This window comes from Sus scrofa, chromosome 12 (assembly GCF_054392235.1).
Source record: "Sus scrofa isolate SSC_HxYL_T2T_F1_AM1 chromosome 12, Sscrofa_HxYL_maternal_Yorkshire_Landrace_v2.0, whole genome shotgun sequence".
Taxonomy (NCBI): Eukaryota; Metazoa; Chordata; class Mammalia; order Artiodactyla; family Suidae; genus Sus; species Sus scrofa.
This window is the reverse complement of record NC_139394.1, coordinates 53284771-53300198: the sequence shown is the minus strand read 5'-3', so window position 1 is coordinate 53300198 and position 15428 is coordinate 53284771. Positions and strand designations below refer to the sequence as shown.

At 47.4% G+C, this 15428-nt stretch overlaps 1 protein-coding gene across 20 annotated transcripts in view; it reads right to left on the bottom strand.

Moving 5' to 3' along the window:
* RAP1GAP2 (RAP1 GTPase activating protein 2) overlaps nt 1–15428 on the bottom strand; it is a 212785-nt gene that overhangs the window by 31326 nt on the left and 166031 nt on the right. For all 20 annotated transcript variants that reach the window (XR_014821518.1, XR_014821524.1, XR_014821523.1 and 17 more), the window contains 5 exons: nt 15007–15085; nt 14179–14232; nt 11173–11256; nt 4445–4545; nt 1507–1636 (listed from right to left, as the gene is read on the bottom strand). Coding sequence is in view for 14 of the 20 variants with exons in the window: in XM_021067635.2 (XP_020923294.1) it covers nt 1507–1636; nt 4445–4545; nt 11173–11256; nt 14179–14232; nt 15007–15085 (448 nt within the window). In the remaining 6 variants the exon portion in view is untranslated. The remainder of the gene's footprint in view (nt 1–1506; nt 1637–4444; nt 4546–11172; nt 11257–14178; nt 14233–15006; nt 15086–15428) is intronic.

Genomic DNA, 15428 nt, shown 5'->3' with positions numbered 1-15428 from the left:
ACCATGCTGGACTGTTCACACATATCAAGAGCCTCCTATACACTAAGTCCTGGCTAAGGGCTTACCCACACGTTGTTCCTTTATTAAGTACCTACGGCATGCAAGCTCTATGTGTCCCATTGAGCCTCTCCGTACTCAGCACCTGCTGTATAATAAGCCCCATGCTGGGCACTTCTACAAATTGTCTCACTTATTCCTCATACATCATCCATTTCTTAGGGAGAGAAAATCACTATGTATTCAGCCGTTGCTGAGAGCCAAGCTCTGTGCATGTCCCACTTAACAGAGGTGACGCTAAGAGCAAGCCAGGCAGAGCACAGCCCTCAGCCTCAGGCTGCGGCAAGGGGTTCAGGGGCCGTGAGGGAGCAGAGACTTGAGGAAAAAACACCAAGAGAAAACCTACTTTGGCTACACAAGGAATCCGGCTATTTGTTTCTGGGACATTCAGTAGTTATTTCTGAGCCAAAGCACTGTCTTCTTTGCCAATTTCCTTTTTTCCTAAGACGCCAGGCGCTATGTTTACGATATTACATCTGTGCTCCCTCCCAGGTTTCCTGCTCAGACCCAAACGGGTCCGAGCTTGCGGGGAGACTGAACTGCCTTTCTTACCTCCCTGGAGACTGAAAAGGTACAAGGAATGGGACGGGGCAGGTGGGGCCGCAGCAAGAGACCAGATGCTGGTGTCGGGGCTCAGTGAGGAAAAAAAAAGCCAGATCCTCCCTGGGGACATGTGACTGTCGGAAGCAGCAAAGGAGAGGGATACACTGGGAGCAGAGGTCTCATCCAGGGCTCTGCAGTCAAGGAAAGGGCTGGATTCCTGCCCAGGGCAGATGTGGGGAGAGGTGAGGCTGTATGACCAGAAAAGCTGGATGAGGGGCAGGAGCAGGGAGTGTTTCATGCAATAACCTGCTTTATGGTCTCCAGGCTGGGAAGAATGGCCTGGACAGTGAACAGCCATTAGGTAGGAAGCCTGCTGCCGGCCAGGCATTATACTAAGCCCTGTATGCAGAACGTTACACGAGCCCCACCACAACCCTCTGACTTACATGGTGTTATCCCCCCTTCTACAGAGGAGGCAAATGAGGCCACGAGGTTAACCGGCTTGCCCAGCATCTCGGTCCCCTGCGTGGCCACACTGGCATCAAGCTGCCATCTGCAGACGCCATCATGTACTCTTTGCCACCACCCTATGTGATCAGGCTTTGCTCCCGGCTCTGCTCTGATCACCTGGGAAACAGTCTTTTAATGGCGTGGAGCTGCAGCTTCCCCACTGGTCCCAGTAGGATAACCAGGAGCCCGTCCCAGCTCCTGCACAGGCTGCTGACCTGCGGCCTTGGTGAGATAATGCAACAGGATGGGTTTTGATAAGAGGAATGCCAATGAACAGACAGGCCTCTTGATGACGAAAATGGGGAAAGGGGCCTCCGTCGCTCAGGGAGACCAGACCAGACGCAGGCTTTCGCCTGGCACGCCCTGGGGAGCCAACGCCATCCTGAACCCTGTTACCTGCTGGGCATCTCCCTCGGTGAAGGGCAGCTTTGTGGAGACGTGAAACATGATCTCCCTGTCCCGAAACACCGTGTACACGGATTCCACCCCCGTCTGTCCGTGGGTCACGTCCAGGCCGCCTCGGAAACTGTCAGGGAAACAGGCAGGTGCCAAGGGGAGAAAGAGAAGGGGAGGGAGTCAATTTGGTACGACCTTCCCTAAGGACACGGGGGCAGGAGAATGAATGAGAAGTTATGGAAAAGTTAAAAGCGGAGCGATTCTGAGGCAGCGAAACAGGTAGGTCTGCCCTTCGGAGCAGATGAGCCTTGGTGTCCTAAGCATAAGTTATTTAAAAGACAAAGGCAGGAGTTCCCGTCGTGGCGCAGTGGTTAACGAATCCGACTAGGAACCATGAGGTTGCGGGTTCGGTCCCTGCCCTTGCTCCGTGGGTTAACGATCCGGCATTGCCGTGAGCTGTGGTGTAGGTTGCAGACGCGGCTTGGATCCCGCGTTGCTGTGGTTCTGGCGTAGGCCGGTGGCTACAGCTCCGATTCGACCCCTAGCCTGGGAACCTCCATATGCCGCGGGAGCGGCCCAAGAAATAGCAACAACAACAAAAAAGACAAAAAAAGAAAAAAAAAAAAAAAAAAAAGACAAAGGCAGACCCTCCATTCCCAGCTGTGGCTGTGGCCCCTCCTCCACACATGAGAAGAGAGGGCATCCGTCCACAATCCCAGACAAATGCTGTCCCAGATGCCAGTGGCCCTCAAGGCTGGGCATAAGCCTTTGCTCTCTGCAAAGCTGTGTCCACGTCCTCAGCCTGGAGCCAGGGCAGCTGGCCCTCCTGTTGGATGGTGGCGAGCCCCACGGGAGGATCCAGAGTCAGCCAGAAGAGGGGACAGATGTTTGACTCCTGCCCAGCCAGTCCCTGATGTGGGAGGACTGGGGGTAGCACCCAGATTGGGGGGTGGGGGTGCCCAAGGAAGGCCCTTCTCAGGTTACCTCCTCACAGGCAGGAAGATACTAAGGGACGGGGCGGGCTTCCGGGATGCTAACACGTGGATCCCGTTCTTTAGTAAGGGGAGGAGGATGCAAGTCCCTTTAAGAAAAGGAAATCCTGCTGTGTAGCACGGGGAACTCTGTCTGGTCACTTATGATGGGACACGGAACGTGAGGAAAAAGAACGAATAAGTGTATGTGTAACTGGGTCACAAGGCTGTACAGTGAAAAAATATATAAACAAATAAATGATTAAAAAAAAAGAAAATTAAATAAAATAGGGAGTTCCCATCATGGCACAGTGGAAATGAATCTGACTAGGGAATCTGATGAGGTTGCAGGTTCAATCCCTGGCCTCACTCAGTGGGTTAAGGATCCGACGTTCCTGTGAGCTCTGGAGTAGGTTGCAGATGCAGCTCAGATCTGGCGTTGCTGTGGCTCTGGCGTAGGCCGGCAGCTGCAGCTCTGATTCGACCCTGGCCTGACCTGGGAACCTCCATATGCCATGGGTGTGGCCCTAAAAAGACAAAAAGACAAAAAAAAAAAAAAAAAAAAAAAAAGAAAGAAAAAAGAAAAGAAAGAAAACAAATAAAATAGACCCTGGACATCAGTCCCTCCCCTAAGTCCAAGCACTATAGTACAAGAAATACAGAAACTGTGTTTAGCCCCACAGGGCAGAAAGCACATGAGGCCAGGAGTCAGATGCACCAGGTTCTAGACCAGCTTCCACCACCAAGTCAGCACGTGACCTTGGGCATATCACTTAATCTCTCCAGGCTCAGTTTCCTTTCTCTAGAAAATGAAGGGATAGGATCACTTGATCTCTGGGGTCCACCCTGGCTTGAATACACTTTATTTCATCAATTGCAAGATGTAACATTTTTTCACAACTTAATATCTCTGAAATCAGGATACATCTCATAAAGACTGCATCTCAGAGCCAACGGAAGGTGATATAATAAGAATAATAACGACGACAACCAGTGCTTCCTCTGTGCATGGCACTGGCTTCAGGGCTTCGTGTGCATTATCTATTTTAGTTCTCCAACAAGCTTGTGGGCTTAGTACTATCTTTATCGTCTTTTCTACAGACAAGGAAACTGAGGCTTGCAGAGATGAAGTCACTTGTTCAAAGTCATCGAGCTAATAAATGGTGGAGATGAGGTTTTGACCCATGTGCGACTGACTCCAGATAGTAGCAATGACCTTGAAGGGGGAGGGAGAGGGGGAGATTAAAAGGAGAAGGAAGAGGAGGAGAGAAGGGAGCAGAGGAAGTGATTATTGAACGCCTACTCCGTGCCAGGCAGGGATCGAGGTGCACTCACACGTGTAGGGATTCTGAGGGCCCAGCCATGTGCCCAGCACAAAACAGAGAACAGGTTGGCCAGGTCCAAAGCCCCTCCCCAAGTGTCACCTTTGTCAAGGAGAATCAAGGGCCAGAGCTTTCCAAGCAAGAGCCCTGATATTCTTTCACTTAGGGAACCAGAGACTATTGCATAGATTCCTGACACAGGGATTACGGTATTTGCCTCAACTCTTAATTATCCACTCTTTTTGCGTTTTATCTAAAATGGGTCATTTCTCCCAAAATGACACAGGACCCTCTTTCCAGAATGCCTCTCAGGTGAGTGATAGGGAAAGCGGATTTATTTCACTCTTGATCTGAGCCCCCTGTAATTAGGAAGGCAAATCTGAGGTGGAGCTATTTTCATCATGCTTCCTAAAGGCAAAAGTCAATGCATTTCAGATCAGCTGCCTTTCCAGATTATCCCCTGTACCAATGATTCCTTAGGCAGGCAATCCATGGATACCAATCATTTGTTTAAAAGTAATCTCATGTTCCTTGTGTGTGTGTGTGTGTTTAACTCCCACGTGCACCCTCTCCAAACTCAGCTGTTGCCCCTCACCCTCTAGGCTTCATCAATGGGGCTAGAGCTATCAAATGGCCAAAACCCACCCTTTAAAGTCCTGAAGCGTGATGGTGTCCCCCAGCAGATCCAAGAACTCCTTGAAAGCTGGGCTCTCCTCATTGTTCCCGAAGAGCTCCTCCTCTAGAGTCTGAAAGAGAAACAGGATCAGGGGCTGGAGTGCACCTTCTTGGTGCCAAGGGAAGGTATGTGGTTGTCCAGATACCTGGTTCCCTTCCTCCCTTCCCATCCCCCATCACATTCACCATCCAGTGGCTCTGTCTTCCACTGGAGCAAGGACTAATAAGGCTCATTCAACAGAGTTGGATTTGGGGGTGCCAGTCAATGAGCACTATCTATTTGAACAGAAGCTGCTGCTCAAGTAAAAAAAAAAAAAAAAGCTGAAGCAAAGAGTGCTTAGACTTACACCAAAACCCAAGTGTAAAATGAATAATTAATTGCTGGACTTCTGAAAAAGGACTAGTATCTGGAATATATAACGAACTCTCAAAATTCAATAGTAATCAAAACCACAGTGAGATACCACTTCACACAATAATCAAAAAGAAACAACAAGTATTGATGAGGATGTGAAAAAATCAAAACCCTCATATGTTGCTGGTGGGAATGTAAAATGGTGCTATCCTTTTGGAAAATAGTCTGGCAGTTCCTCCAAAGCCTCAGTACAGAGTTACCATGTAACCCAGCAATTCCACTCCTAAGAATATACCCAAAAGAAATGAAAACAACAGTTCATACAAAAAAAAAAAAACTTCTACACAAATATTAGTAACAGCATTATTCACAAGAGTCTCAGAGTAGAAACAACCAAAATGTCCATCAAATGGATAAACAAATGTGGTATATCCATTCAAGGGAATATAATTCAGCCATTAAAAAGAATAAAGTACTGATTCATTCCACGACATGAATGAACCTTGAAAACATTATGCTAAGTAAAAGCACTAGACATCAAAGGCCACATATTATGATCCCTTTGTATGAAATGTCCAGAACAGGAAAATCCATAGAGAAAGAAATAGATTTGTGGTTGACAGGAACAACAGAATATGGTGATGATGAGGAGTGTCTGACTGCTAATGGGAATGGAGTTTCTTTTGAGGGTGATGAAAAATTTCTAGAGTTAGATAATGGTGATAGTTGCACAACTCTGAATGTATTACAAACCACTGAATTTTACACTTTATTGAGACATAGGTAACATACCATTGTGAATTGTATGGTATATGAATTGCATGTCAATAAAGCTGTTATTTAAAAATTTTAAACTCAACAGTGAAGAAAAAAATCCAATTAGAAAATGGTCAGGAGTCCCCACTGTGGTGCAATGGGATCAGCAGTGTCTCTGCAGTATCAGCATGCAGGTGGGTTAAAGGATCTGGCATTGCCCCTGCTGAGGCACAGGTCACAACTGCAGCTTGGATCTGATCCCTGGCCTGAGAACTCCATATGCCACAGGGCAGCCAAAAAGAAAAGAAAAAGCAAAGAAAAAGAAAATGGTAAAAAGTCATGAACAGTCATTTCATTCAAGAGGATACACAGGGAGTTCCCTGGTGGTCTAGCAGGTTAAGGATCCAGCATTGTCACTGCTGTGGCTTGATTCACAGCTATGGCATGGATTTAATCCCTGGCCTGGGAATTTATGCATGCCATGGGAGTGGCCAAAGGAAAAAAAAAAAAGAGGATATATAGATGGTAATTAAGATGTTCAAATAAGAAAAGATGTTTAATACCATTAGCCATTAGAACACTGCAAATTAAAACCATAATGCGATCTCACTATCCATCTATCAGAATAGCTAAAATGAAAAATAGTAACAGCACCAAATGCTGGCAAGGATGTTGAGAGAACAGATCATTCACACACTGCTGGCAGGAACGTAAAATGGAACAACCATGCTAGAAAACTGCTTGGCAGCTTCTTACAAAACTAAACATATAATCATCACACAACCAGGCAACCGTACTCCTAAGCATTCAAAAACTTCTGCTCAAACGAAAACCTGTACGCCAATGTTCACAGTAGCCTTATTTATAATAGCTAAAAAATGGAAACAACCTAGATGTTTGATGGTCAGTGGGTGAATGGTTAAACAGACTGTGGTACATCTATGTACACCATGGAACACTACTCAGCCATGAAAAGGAATGAAGCATTGATACACTCCAGAATCTTGCTCAGTAGAAAAAAGCCAGTACCCAAAAGTTACATATTGTAGGATTCCTTTTATATAACGTTTTTGAAATGACAAAGTTGTAGAAACTAGAGAACAGATTAGCAGTTGCCAGGGGTTAGGGATGGAAGTGGGTAAGGGAGCATAAAGGCAGGAGGGACATTAACATGGTTATAAAACCATGGGAAACACCGGGATTCTCCTGGTGGTGGAATTCTTCTGTATCTTGACTCTAGAATCTACACACGTGATAAAATTATATACAATGAAATGCACACACACAGACACACCACAAATGAGTATGAGTAAAATTGGGGAAATCTGAATAAGATTTGTGGATTGTTTCACCATTAGCACCCTGGCTATCATTTTATTAGACATTACCTTTGGGGGAAACCAGGTAAAGAAAGGGTACGCAATATCTCTCTGTATTATTTCTTACAACTGCATGTAGATCCAGAAATATCTAAAAATTTAAAGTTTAATCATTTTTTTTTTTAAAAAATAGAAAGCAAAGCTGAAAACAGCAGCAAGCTCTACAATCACAACAGGCTTAAAACACGGAGTGGCCCTACCTAATCAACAGGTCTGCCCACAGTGGTAGGCTCTGCAAACAACTGAAGGTTCTGCAAACAACCAAAGATGGCAATGAACAGCTGCAGAGGACACAACGATGCCCCAGTCTGTGCATTCACTTTAAGGAGAAAGTTTCCAATAGGAGATTCTTTAACATCTCCTTAATGCCTGCTTCATATGAAAAAAGAAGAGACTGCAGGTTCTAAGCCTTCACTAGGCAACAGAATCTAGCTAGGTTTCAATAATTTTATTTTGCTTTTTTATACTATTTTCTTCATTTATCATTATTATTACGTCCTTTTAGGGCCACACCCACAGCATATGAAGGTTCCCAGGCTAGGGGTTCTAGAATCAGAGCTGTAGCTGCCGGCCTACACCACAGCCACAGCAACACAGGATCTGAGCAGCATCTGTGACCTACACCACAGCTCACGGCAATGCCAGATCTTTAACCCACTGAGAGAGGCCAGGGATCGAACCATCACCCTCATGGATACTAGTCAGATTTGTTTCCACTGAGCCACGACAGGAACTCCAGTATTTCTTTTTATTTTATTTATTTTTTATTTTATTTTTTTTATTTATTTATTTATTTATTTATTTATTTGTTTGTTTATTTTATCTCTTCTATGGCCGCACCCACAGCTAGGGCTCCAATTGGAGCTGTAGCCGCTGGCCTATGCCACAGCAACGCAGGATCTGAGCTTCATCTGTGACCTACACCACAGCCATAGCAATGCCAGATCTGAGCCGCATCTGCGACCTACACCACAGCTCATGGTAACACCAGATCCTTAACCCACTGAGCATGGCCAGGGATCGAACCCACAACCTCATGGTTCCTAGTCGGATTCATTTCCACTGTGGCACAACAGGAACTCCATCCAGTATTTTTTTTTAGAATTACCTGTGATACTGATTTTCCAATTAGAGTAGTGATACAAAATGTCTTCTAAAAAGTGAGTTTAGGATGAAAGAAAACATTTTTTAATTTTATTTAAGTATGTTGATTTACAATGTTAATTTCTGCCATACAGCAAAGTGACTCAGTTACACATACTAATATACGTTCTTTTTCATCTTCTTTTCCATTACGGTTTATCACAGGATGTTGAATATTGTTCCCTGAGCTGTACAGTAGGACTCCAGGTTCGGGATTTTTTTCCGACATCTGGCTAACTTTTCCTTGCTTGTTTTAGTTGAATTTTTTTATTCAAGTGCAGTTGGTTTACAACGTCGTGTACAGTAGGACTTTGTTGTTTATCTGTTCTATATATAACAGTTCGCCTCTGCTAATCCCAATTCCTAATCCGTCCCTGGCAACCACGAGTCTGTTCTCTATGTGTGAATCTGTTTCTGTTTCATAGATAAGTTCATCTGTGTCATATTTTAGATTCCACATATGACATCGTATGGTATTTGTCTTTCTCTTTCCAACTTACTTAGAATGATCATCTCTAGGTCCATCCATGTTGCTACAAAGGGCATTATTTTATCGAAATAAAACTTTTTTAGTTCAACTTTTAATATTTCTTTCTTTTCTTTTTTTTTTTTTTTTTTTTTTTATTTTTTTGGCCATGGCTATGGCATGCAGAAGTTCCTGGGCTAGGGACCGAACCCATGCCACAGCAGCAATCCAAGTCACAGCAGGGGCAATGCCTGATCCTTAACCCCCTGAGCCTCCAGAGAACTCGTGTTTTTCTTTTTTTAAAAGAAAACTTTTAAAAGCAAATGTGAAGTAGTTAATGGTACTCGTGCAATAAAAACATGAAAGGGTAGAATGATATGACCTTCGATGTGGTTTGTGAATGTCTGAAGTTTGGAGGCACTCGTCTCTAGCAGGGTCAGCAAACCATGGCCGTGGTGGGGGTGGGGACCAAGCCTGGCCCGTAGCCTGTTTTTATAAATAAAGTTTTATTGGAACACAGGCCAATTCATTCAGTATTATCTACAGCTGCTTTTTCACTACAAAGTCAGGGTTGAACAGGGGCAACACAAACCATGCGGCCTGCGAAGCCTAAAATATGTACTCTCTGGCCCTTTACAGAAAAGATTTCCCAATCCCTGATCTGTCATATGCTATGAGAGCATCACAGTTCTAGCCTAGCAGGCTGTTTGCCCCAGGTTGTGAAGCCAGAGTTTGGAAGAACAGCTGCTTGCAGGCAACCTACATCTCCTACGGGGAAAACAATCCAGCTCAGGCTCTGGGTTGTGCACTTCTCTCCAGGATTTACACCCAGCCTGGTATTAGCATTGTCTTTATTTTTATACTGGCCTTGAGCTTGACCATGCACTCAGGGAGGGGTTCTTAGTCATCACTGTATCCCCCACAGTACTTAGCAGAGTGCCCGACAAATAGAGTTAGATGGGGCTTATTTATATCCTAAGATGGGCACAGGGCTTTCATGCAACAAATGTTCATATTAATTTCCTCTAAAGCAGGTTTGCAAAACAACAATCTTGAGGGTTTTGTTGTTGTTGTTTTTCTTTTAAAGACTTTTATCTGCGCCCCCACCTTGCCTTGGCAGTGTCAGGTACCTAAACAACACACGGACTCCTTCTCAGAGGTGGCTGGTTAATGTTCAGTGATTATAACTTTGCTGGAACATTGGCATGTAATCACCTTATGAGATCTGCTTTGGCAAATTTCACAAGCAAAGAATTTTAATAAGTGATCACAGCCATACAACATAAAAATGCAATATATGAAAATAATTGGAGCGGTTACCTGAATAATCCCCTTAAATTATAAGATGCATCTGTGTTGCTCTTTCAGCTCCTCAAGCCTTCATTAATTAGAGTGCTTTTAAGTGAACACGTGCCTCTTGCGGTCTAATATCTTTAGACAAGCAAATCAGCTATCATCCAGCCAAGAAAGACACCATCTCACACACACACACACACACACACACACACACACACACACAAAAGATGAATGACAGATAATATTGAAAGATACTATCGACCTACCATTAGCAGGGCCAACACTCTTATTCATTCCTTAATTCACATAACCAAAAAATTATAGAAAGTCATCTCTTGGATGATACCAAGAGGAAATGGGTAGGGAACCTCCTTTCACACAACCCAGGTAAGGAAATATCAGTATGCTCAGCAGACTGTTCCTCAGGGTGTGAATAAATGTTGATGGGAAGAAAGATGGGAAGTTTGTGGTCACAGAGGTATGCGAAACACCAAGTTCATTGAAGTTATCAGGCGTTCTCTACCTTCGGGGCTCTTGGAACCTTGAAAATATTCCCCCACAATTGACCACTTCCCCCTGAAACTTATTTGTTCACAGGGGACCTCACCAGGCTAGTGTCTCACGAAAAACACATTTTGAGAAGCACTATTCTGGTCAACTAACTCCCAAGCAGCACATAAGCGCTGCAAGAGACAGAGGAAGGTGAGAAGTGCATGCTGATAAAATTTTTAACAACCGGCTCTTCGAAGAAAAAAAAACACGCACACAGCCGTCCTCGTGTCTGCCCATTTCCCTGGTGTAAACAGAAGGGTGTGCAGGCCTTCTTGCGAGGAGCAGCCCCCCTTGAAGATCCTGCCACCACCGGCCTAACACACATGTCAATGTGATCACTGTAGGCAGAGGGTTTAAGAAGCCCATGCGGGGAGTTCCCGTCGTGGCGCAGTGGTTAACGAATCTGACTAGGAACCATGAGGTTGCGGGTTCGGTCCCTGCCCTTGTTCAGTGGGTTAAGGATCCGGCGTTGCCGTGAGCTGTGGTGTAGGTCACAGACACGGCTCAGACCCTGCGTTGCTGTGGCCCTAGCGTAGGCTTGGCAGCTACAGCTCCGATTCGACCCCTAGCCTGGGAACCTCCATATGCCATGGGAGCAACCCAAAGAAATAGTAAAAAGACAAAAAAAAAAAAAAAAAAAAAAAAAAGAAGAAGCCCATGCAAGGCTTCCGTGCTTGAGGGACAAGAAAAACTAGAGTTTCCAGCAAGAAACCACAGGATACAGTGACCAGTATGGATTCATGATGCTTACCTGCCTGGCTTTTTGATAAATAACCCCAAACTTGAATGTGTTGTTGACGTCATGCTCATCATAGGATACAATCATTTGGGAGGCCTGGAAAATGTGGGGAGAAAACAAAAAAATCAGATTGTTAACCTGGAGGCCAAGGGAGGAGGCAGATAGAAGGGGAAGCGTCCGTTTCATCAGAAACGGTGCCCCCGCCCCCCAAGAGGAGACCTCACCCGTGGAGGGAGAGAAAGGGTGACGTCAAAAGTACCTGGTCAGGAGTTCCCGTTGTGGCACAGCGGAAACGAATCTGACTAGTAACCATGAGGCTGCCAGTTCGATCCCTGGCCCTGCTCAGTGGGTTAAGGATCCAGCGTTGCCATGAGCTGTAGTGTAGGTCACAGACACGGCTCGGACCCTGCGTTGCTGTGGCTGTGGTGTAGGCTGGCAACTGTAGCTCTGACTGATCCCTAGCTGGGAACTTCCATATGCCACGGGGGGCGGGAGGGCAGCCCTAAAAAAAAAAAGTACCTGGTCAGGATCCAACTCCAAAGGTCTCAGCTAGTTCCCAGCCCACAGGCTTCCCCCTCACTGGGAGCCAAGCCTCTGGATCACCCGTTCCATGTGCACCCAGATATGCCAGCCCAGGCCTGGGCACCCAGGGGGTCCAGCATGACTGGGGGAACTGACTTTACCGCTGTGTTTAATCTGGGGAGTAAAAAGTGAAGCCAGGACCAAAACCAGTCCATGAGGACGATGCTAGCTCCAATCCTACCTCTAATCAGCAGGGTGATTTTGAGCAGGGCACCGCTCCTGCCCAGACTTCAGTCTCCCTTCTCCCTAAAATAAGAGGTGGTCTCTAAGGAGGAACCTGTCCTGATTCAACACACAAAAAACAAACCAAAAACGCTGACCACTGGTTCTATCTGATTTTCTATTGTGCGTCAACGAGTTGCTCAGAAACATTAAAGTCTAACTTTGAATCCACTGCTTTTACCTGTGAGGCTTTGAGGGAGCCACTTAGCTTCCCTGGGCCTCAGTTTCCTCATCTGTTAAATGCAGATGGGTGGCTCTGAAGATTCAGGGAGATCAGGCGCGTGAAGTGCTGAGCACACAGCAGCTATTATCACCATCGTTTACACAGACCCTCCAGAAAGATCAGAGCTGGACCAGCTTGCTGGGAAAGAGAAAATTCCAGGGCTTTGGGATAGTCTCTTCAACCAAAAGGAGGGATCTGACCACCTGTGAGGCTTCAGGAAGAACAAACCAGGCACAACTTGTTGGCCCAAGTACGTGGCCCATGTCAGATTGTCCCTGACACATCTCTGTGCGGCTCTCAGCTCCCCCAGAAGAACATCGCTGCGTGACCCCAAAGGGACCCCCTCACTCCCGCCTGGCATGAGTCAAAGGCTCAAGAGTAGCTGCTCTACCAGGGAAGAGGCACCGAGCCCTGGTCACCTTCCAAGGAACGTTCTAAATGCCGTGAATTATGAAAACACACACACACATCTCAGCCAGATGACTATCCCAGCCGGATGAAGCAGTCCTCCCAATCTAGAAAAAGTGAAAATACAGCTGCTCTTCCACGATGACCAGAGCCTGAGGCTTTCCAAGCTATAGAGAGAATGACGCAAACATGAGAGTCCTGGGTCCTCTCAGTGGCTCTGGCTTGACAACACCAGTTGCCAAACATGTAGTTAAGTTAAGCCTCTATGACGGGGTTTTGATGTTTGGTTTAAGCCTCACTAGTTCAGCTTTCACTATAAAGGGGAGGGCTTTCGGACAGAAAATGTTGGACTGCATGAAGCATATTACTGGGAGGTGCTCGGGGGTGGGGGGGGGCAGGGTGTCTAAGAAGAGACGGGCTCTGGAACATTCTCCATGCAGGAGAAGACCCTGCCATCCGCTCAGCCACCACATGGGGAGAAACTATGTGTCAAGACCAATCACGAAGATTGATTGGGTTATGGGATGGAAATCCTGTGAAATTGGATTGTTATGATCATTATACAACTACAGATGTGATCAATTCATTTGAGTAATTAAAAAAAAAGAAAGAAAGAAAGAAAGGAGATTGAGGTGTTTATTCCAGGAAGTTCTGGTGTCCCAGCCCGGACGGGGCCTCTCTTCACCACACAGTTCAGCTCCCAGGGCCTGGCTGTCAGAACTGCCACCCAGGGAATGAACGGAACCAGCCCCAGCCAGCCCCGGCCTGGCCCCCAGTGGACGCTCAGAAGCACTGCCCGGCTCCCACGGCCTCTCCCCAGACCCTGCAGGCTCACGAAGCAGCAGCTGGTACAGCCAGTGTCCTGGGTCTCTGCCTGCGGCCAATTTAAAGCAATTCGCTGTCCGTCCGTGGCTGATTTCAGTCCTCTTGCATTGTAACTGTTCTTGAGTGGGTTTGTGAGTTTATTCTGTTATTACTGCTTCTCTCCCCACCCACACCCCCACATCAGAACCAAGGTCAAGATCAGGCCAATCCTAAGGGAGGTGTTAATAGAGAGCCAGCCAAGTTTATTAACTAGGGTCCAGCTGGGCTTGTAAAGCCTCAGCCCTACAGTAATGTTGGCAACGGGGAGCCAAGGTCTGGCCTTTTCTTTCTTTTTCTTTCTTTTTTTTTCCCCTAGGGCCACACCCATGGCATATGGAAGTTCCCAGGCTAGGGGTTGGATCTGCAACAGCCTCTCAGCTAGAGGTAGAACCACTCCCCAGCCCAGCACTGGCCACAGGGAGGCGCAACCAGAGTGAGATGGAGAAGCTGCAGAATTGCCACCCCTCTGCCACTGCCATACAGCTGGGGACTGATTCGAGTGGGCCAGAGATCCAGGCATGACTGAAGATGGGTTTTCAGCAGCGAACCAGTTTACACAGGGGTGGGTAAGGGGGGGAGGACATGGAGGTTTATCACAGAGACCCCACAAAACCCCACCAAGATGCAGAGCACAGCCCCCAGAGCCATGGGCACGCAAATCCATGCCAAGTTGCGGAGCCCTGAGTAAGGGCAGGGGTGCCGGGAAAGGCGGTGCTCACCTTGGGGTACAGGACAGGGTTGAATTTCAGCCCTACTGCATCATCACAGAACGCCTAAGCAGAGAGAAAGAAACACACGGGTCAGGGCCGCGTCCGTGGGGAACACTGGGGCTCCTCTGCCCACCCAGAGAAAGAGCGTGGAGCCCAAGGCTTGTGGGGTCGGGGTCCTAGGGTCCATCCTGGCTCTGCTGCTCACTCACGTGTGGTCAGGAAAGTCAAGGGACCTTCCCGGGGTTTCCTGCTAAGTCAGGCCACAGGAGGTAGGTGCCACAGTTCTGCCTGGCATTCCTGCTCCCAGGTTGTGGGTCTGACCCAACCCGGCTGACCATCCTTCCCAGCCCCACTTTGCGGACTCAGTTCCCAAGTTCCCGGGATCGCAGAGCAGGAACGTGGGCCCCTCCGCCAGCTGATGGCTCCTTACCTGAGGGAGCCCTCCGTCTGGATCAAAAGCCTTGCCAACCCTCTACCCAACTCCCCCCAGCCCCCTCCCCTCCTTCCTCCTCTGAGGTCCTGTATCACTCTCCACATCCAGGCTCATCTTCCCCTTTCCCCTGTCTCCTGGCCTAGCGTGGGGCAGAGACCAGGGATTATCCTGCTCCCTGAGCAGCCTCAGCAGCAAGGATGAGTTGGGGAAGGTGGAGGGGAATTGGGGCATTTTCCAACAGCTGCCCCCTCCACTCCAGCCATGTAGGCAAGGGCCCAAGAGGACAGTGCCCGTCCCCTCCCCAAGGGCAGCATTCACCCAAGACAGGCCTGCACCCCCCGCCCACCCCAGAGGCCAGGCCTGGCCTAAAAGAGAAACCACCTCCTCTCAGGGTCAGCTTTTACCTTTGCGATCTGAGGGACACTGGGCAACTTGCTCAGTCCAGCCAAGGGGATCCGCTCATGCACAGTCTTCACTTTGGACCTGCACAAGCGGATGAGAAGGAGAAACAGGCATCCACAAAAATGAAGTCAAGGAGGCAGGTGGCTGAGGTCATATCACCCCTGGGTCAGACCCTGCCTCAGTCCCCCCAACCCAGCTATTGGGCACCTCATGCAAATAAGAAAATGGAATCCTACCTCGGGAAACCCACAAGAAATGGTACAGCTAACTGCAACTGAAATACAGGAAATGCAAACAGCCACCTTCAAGTTCCCCGTTATTTTCTGGTTTACTGGGGGCTTTTTGTGTTCTTCCGAAGAACAGGGCACCGTTTCGCAATATATTTGGGTCTGATGTGCAATTAAACTCACATGAAAAGAAAAAC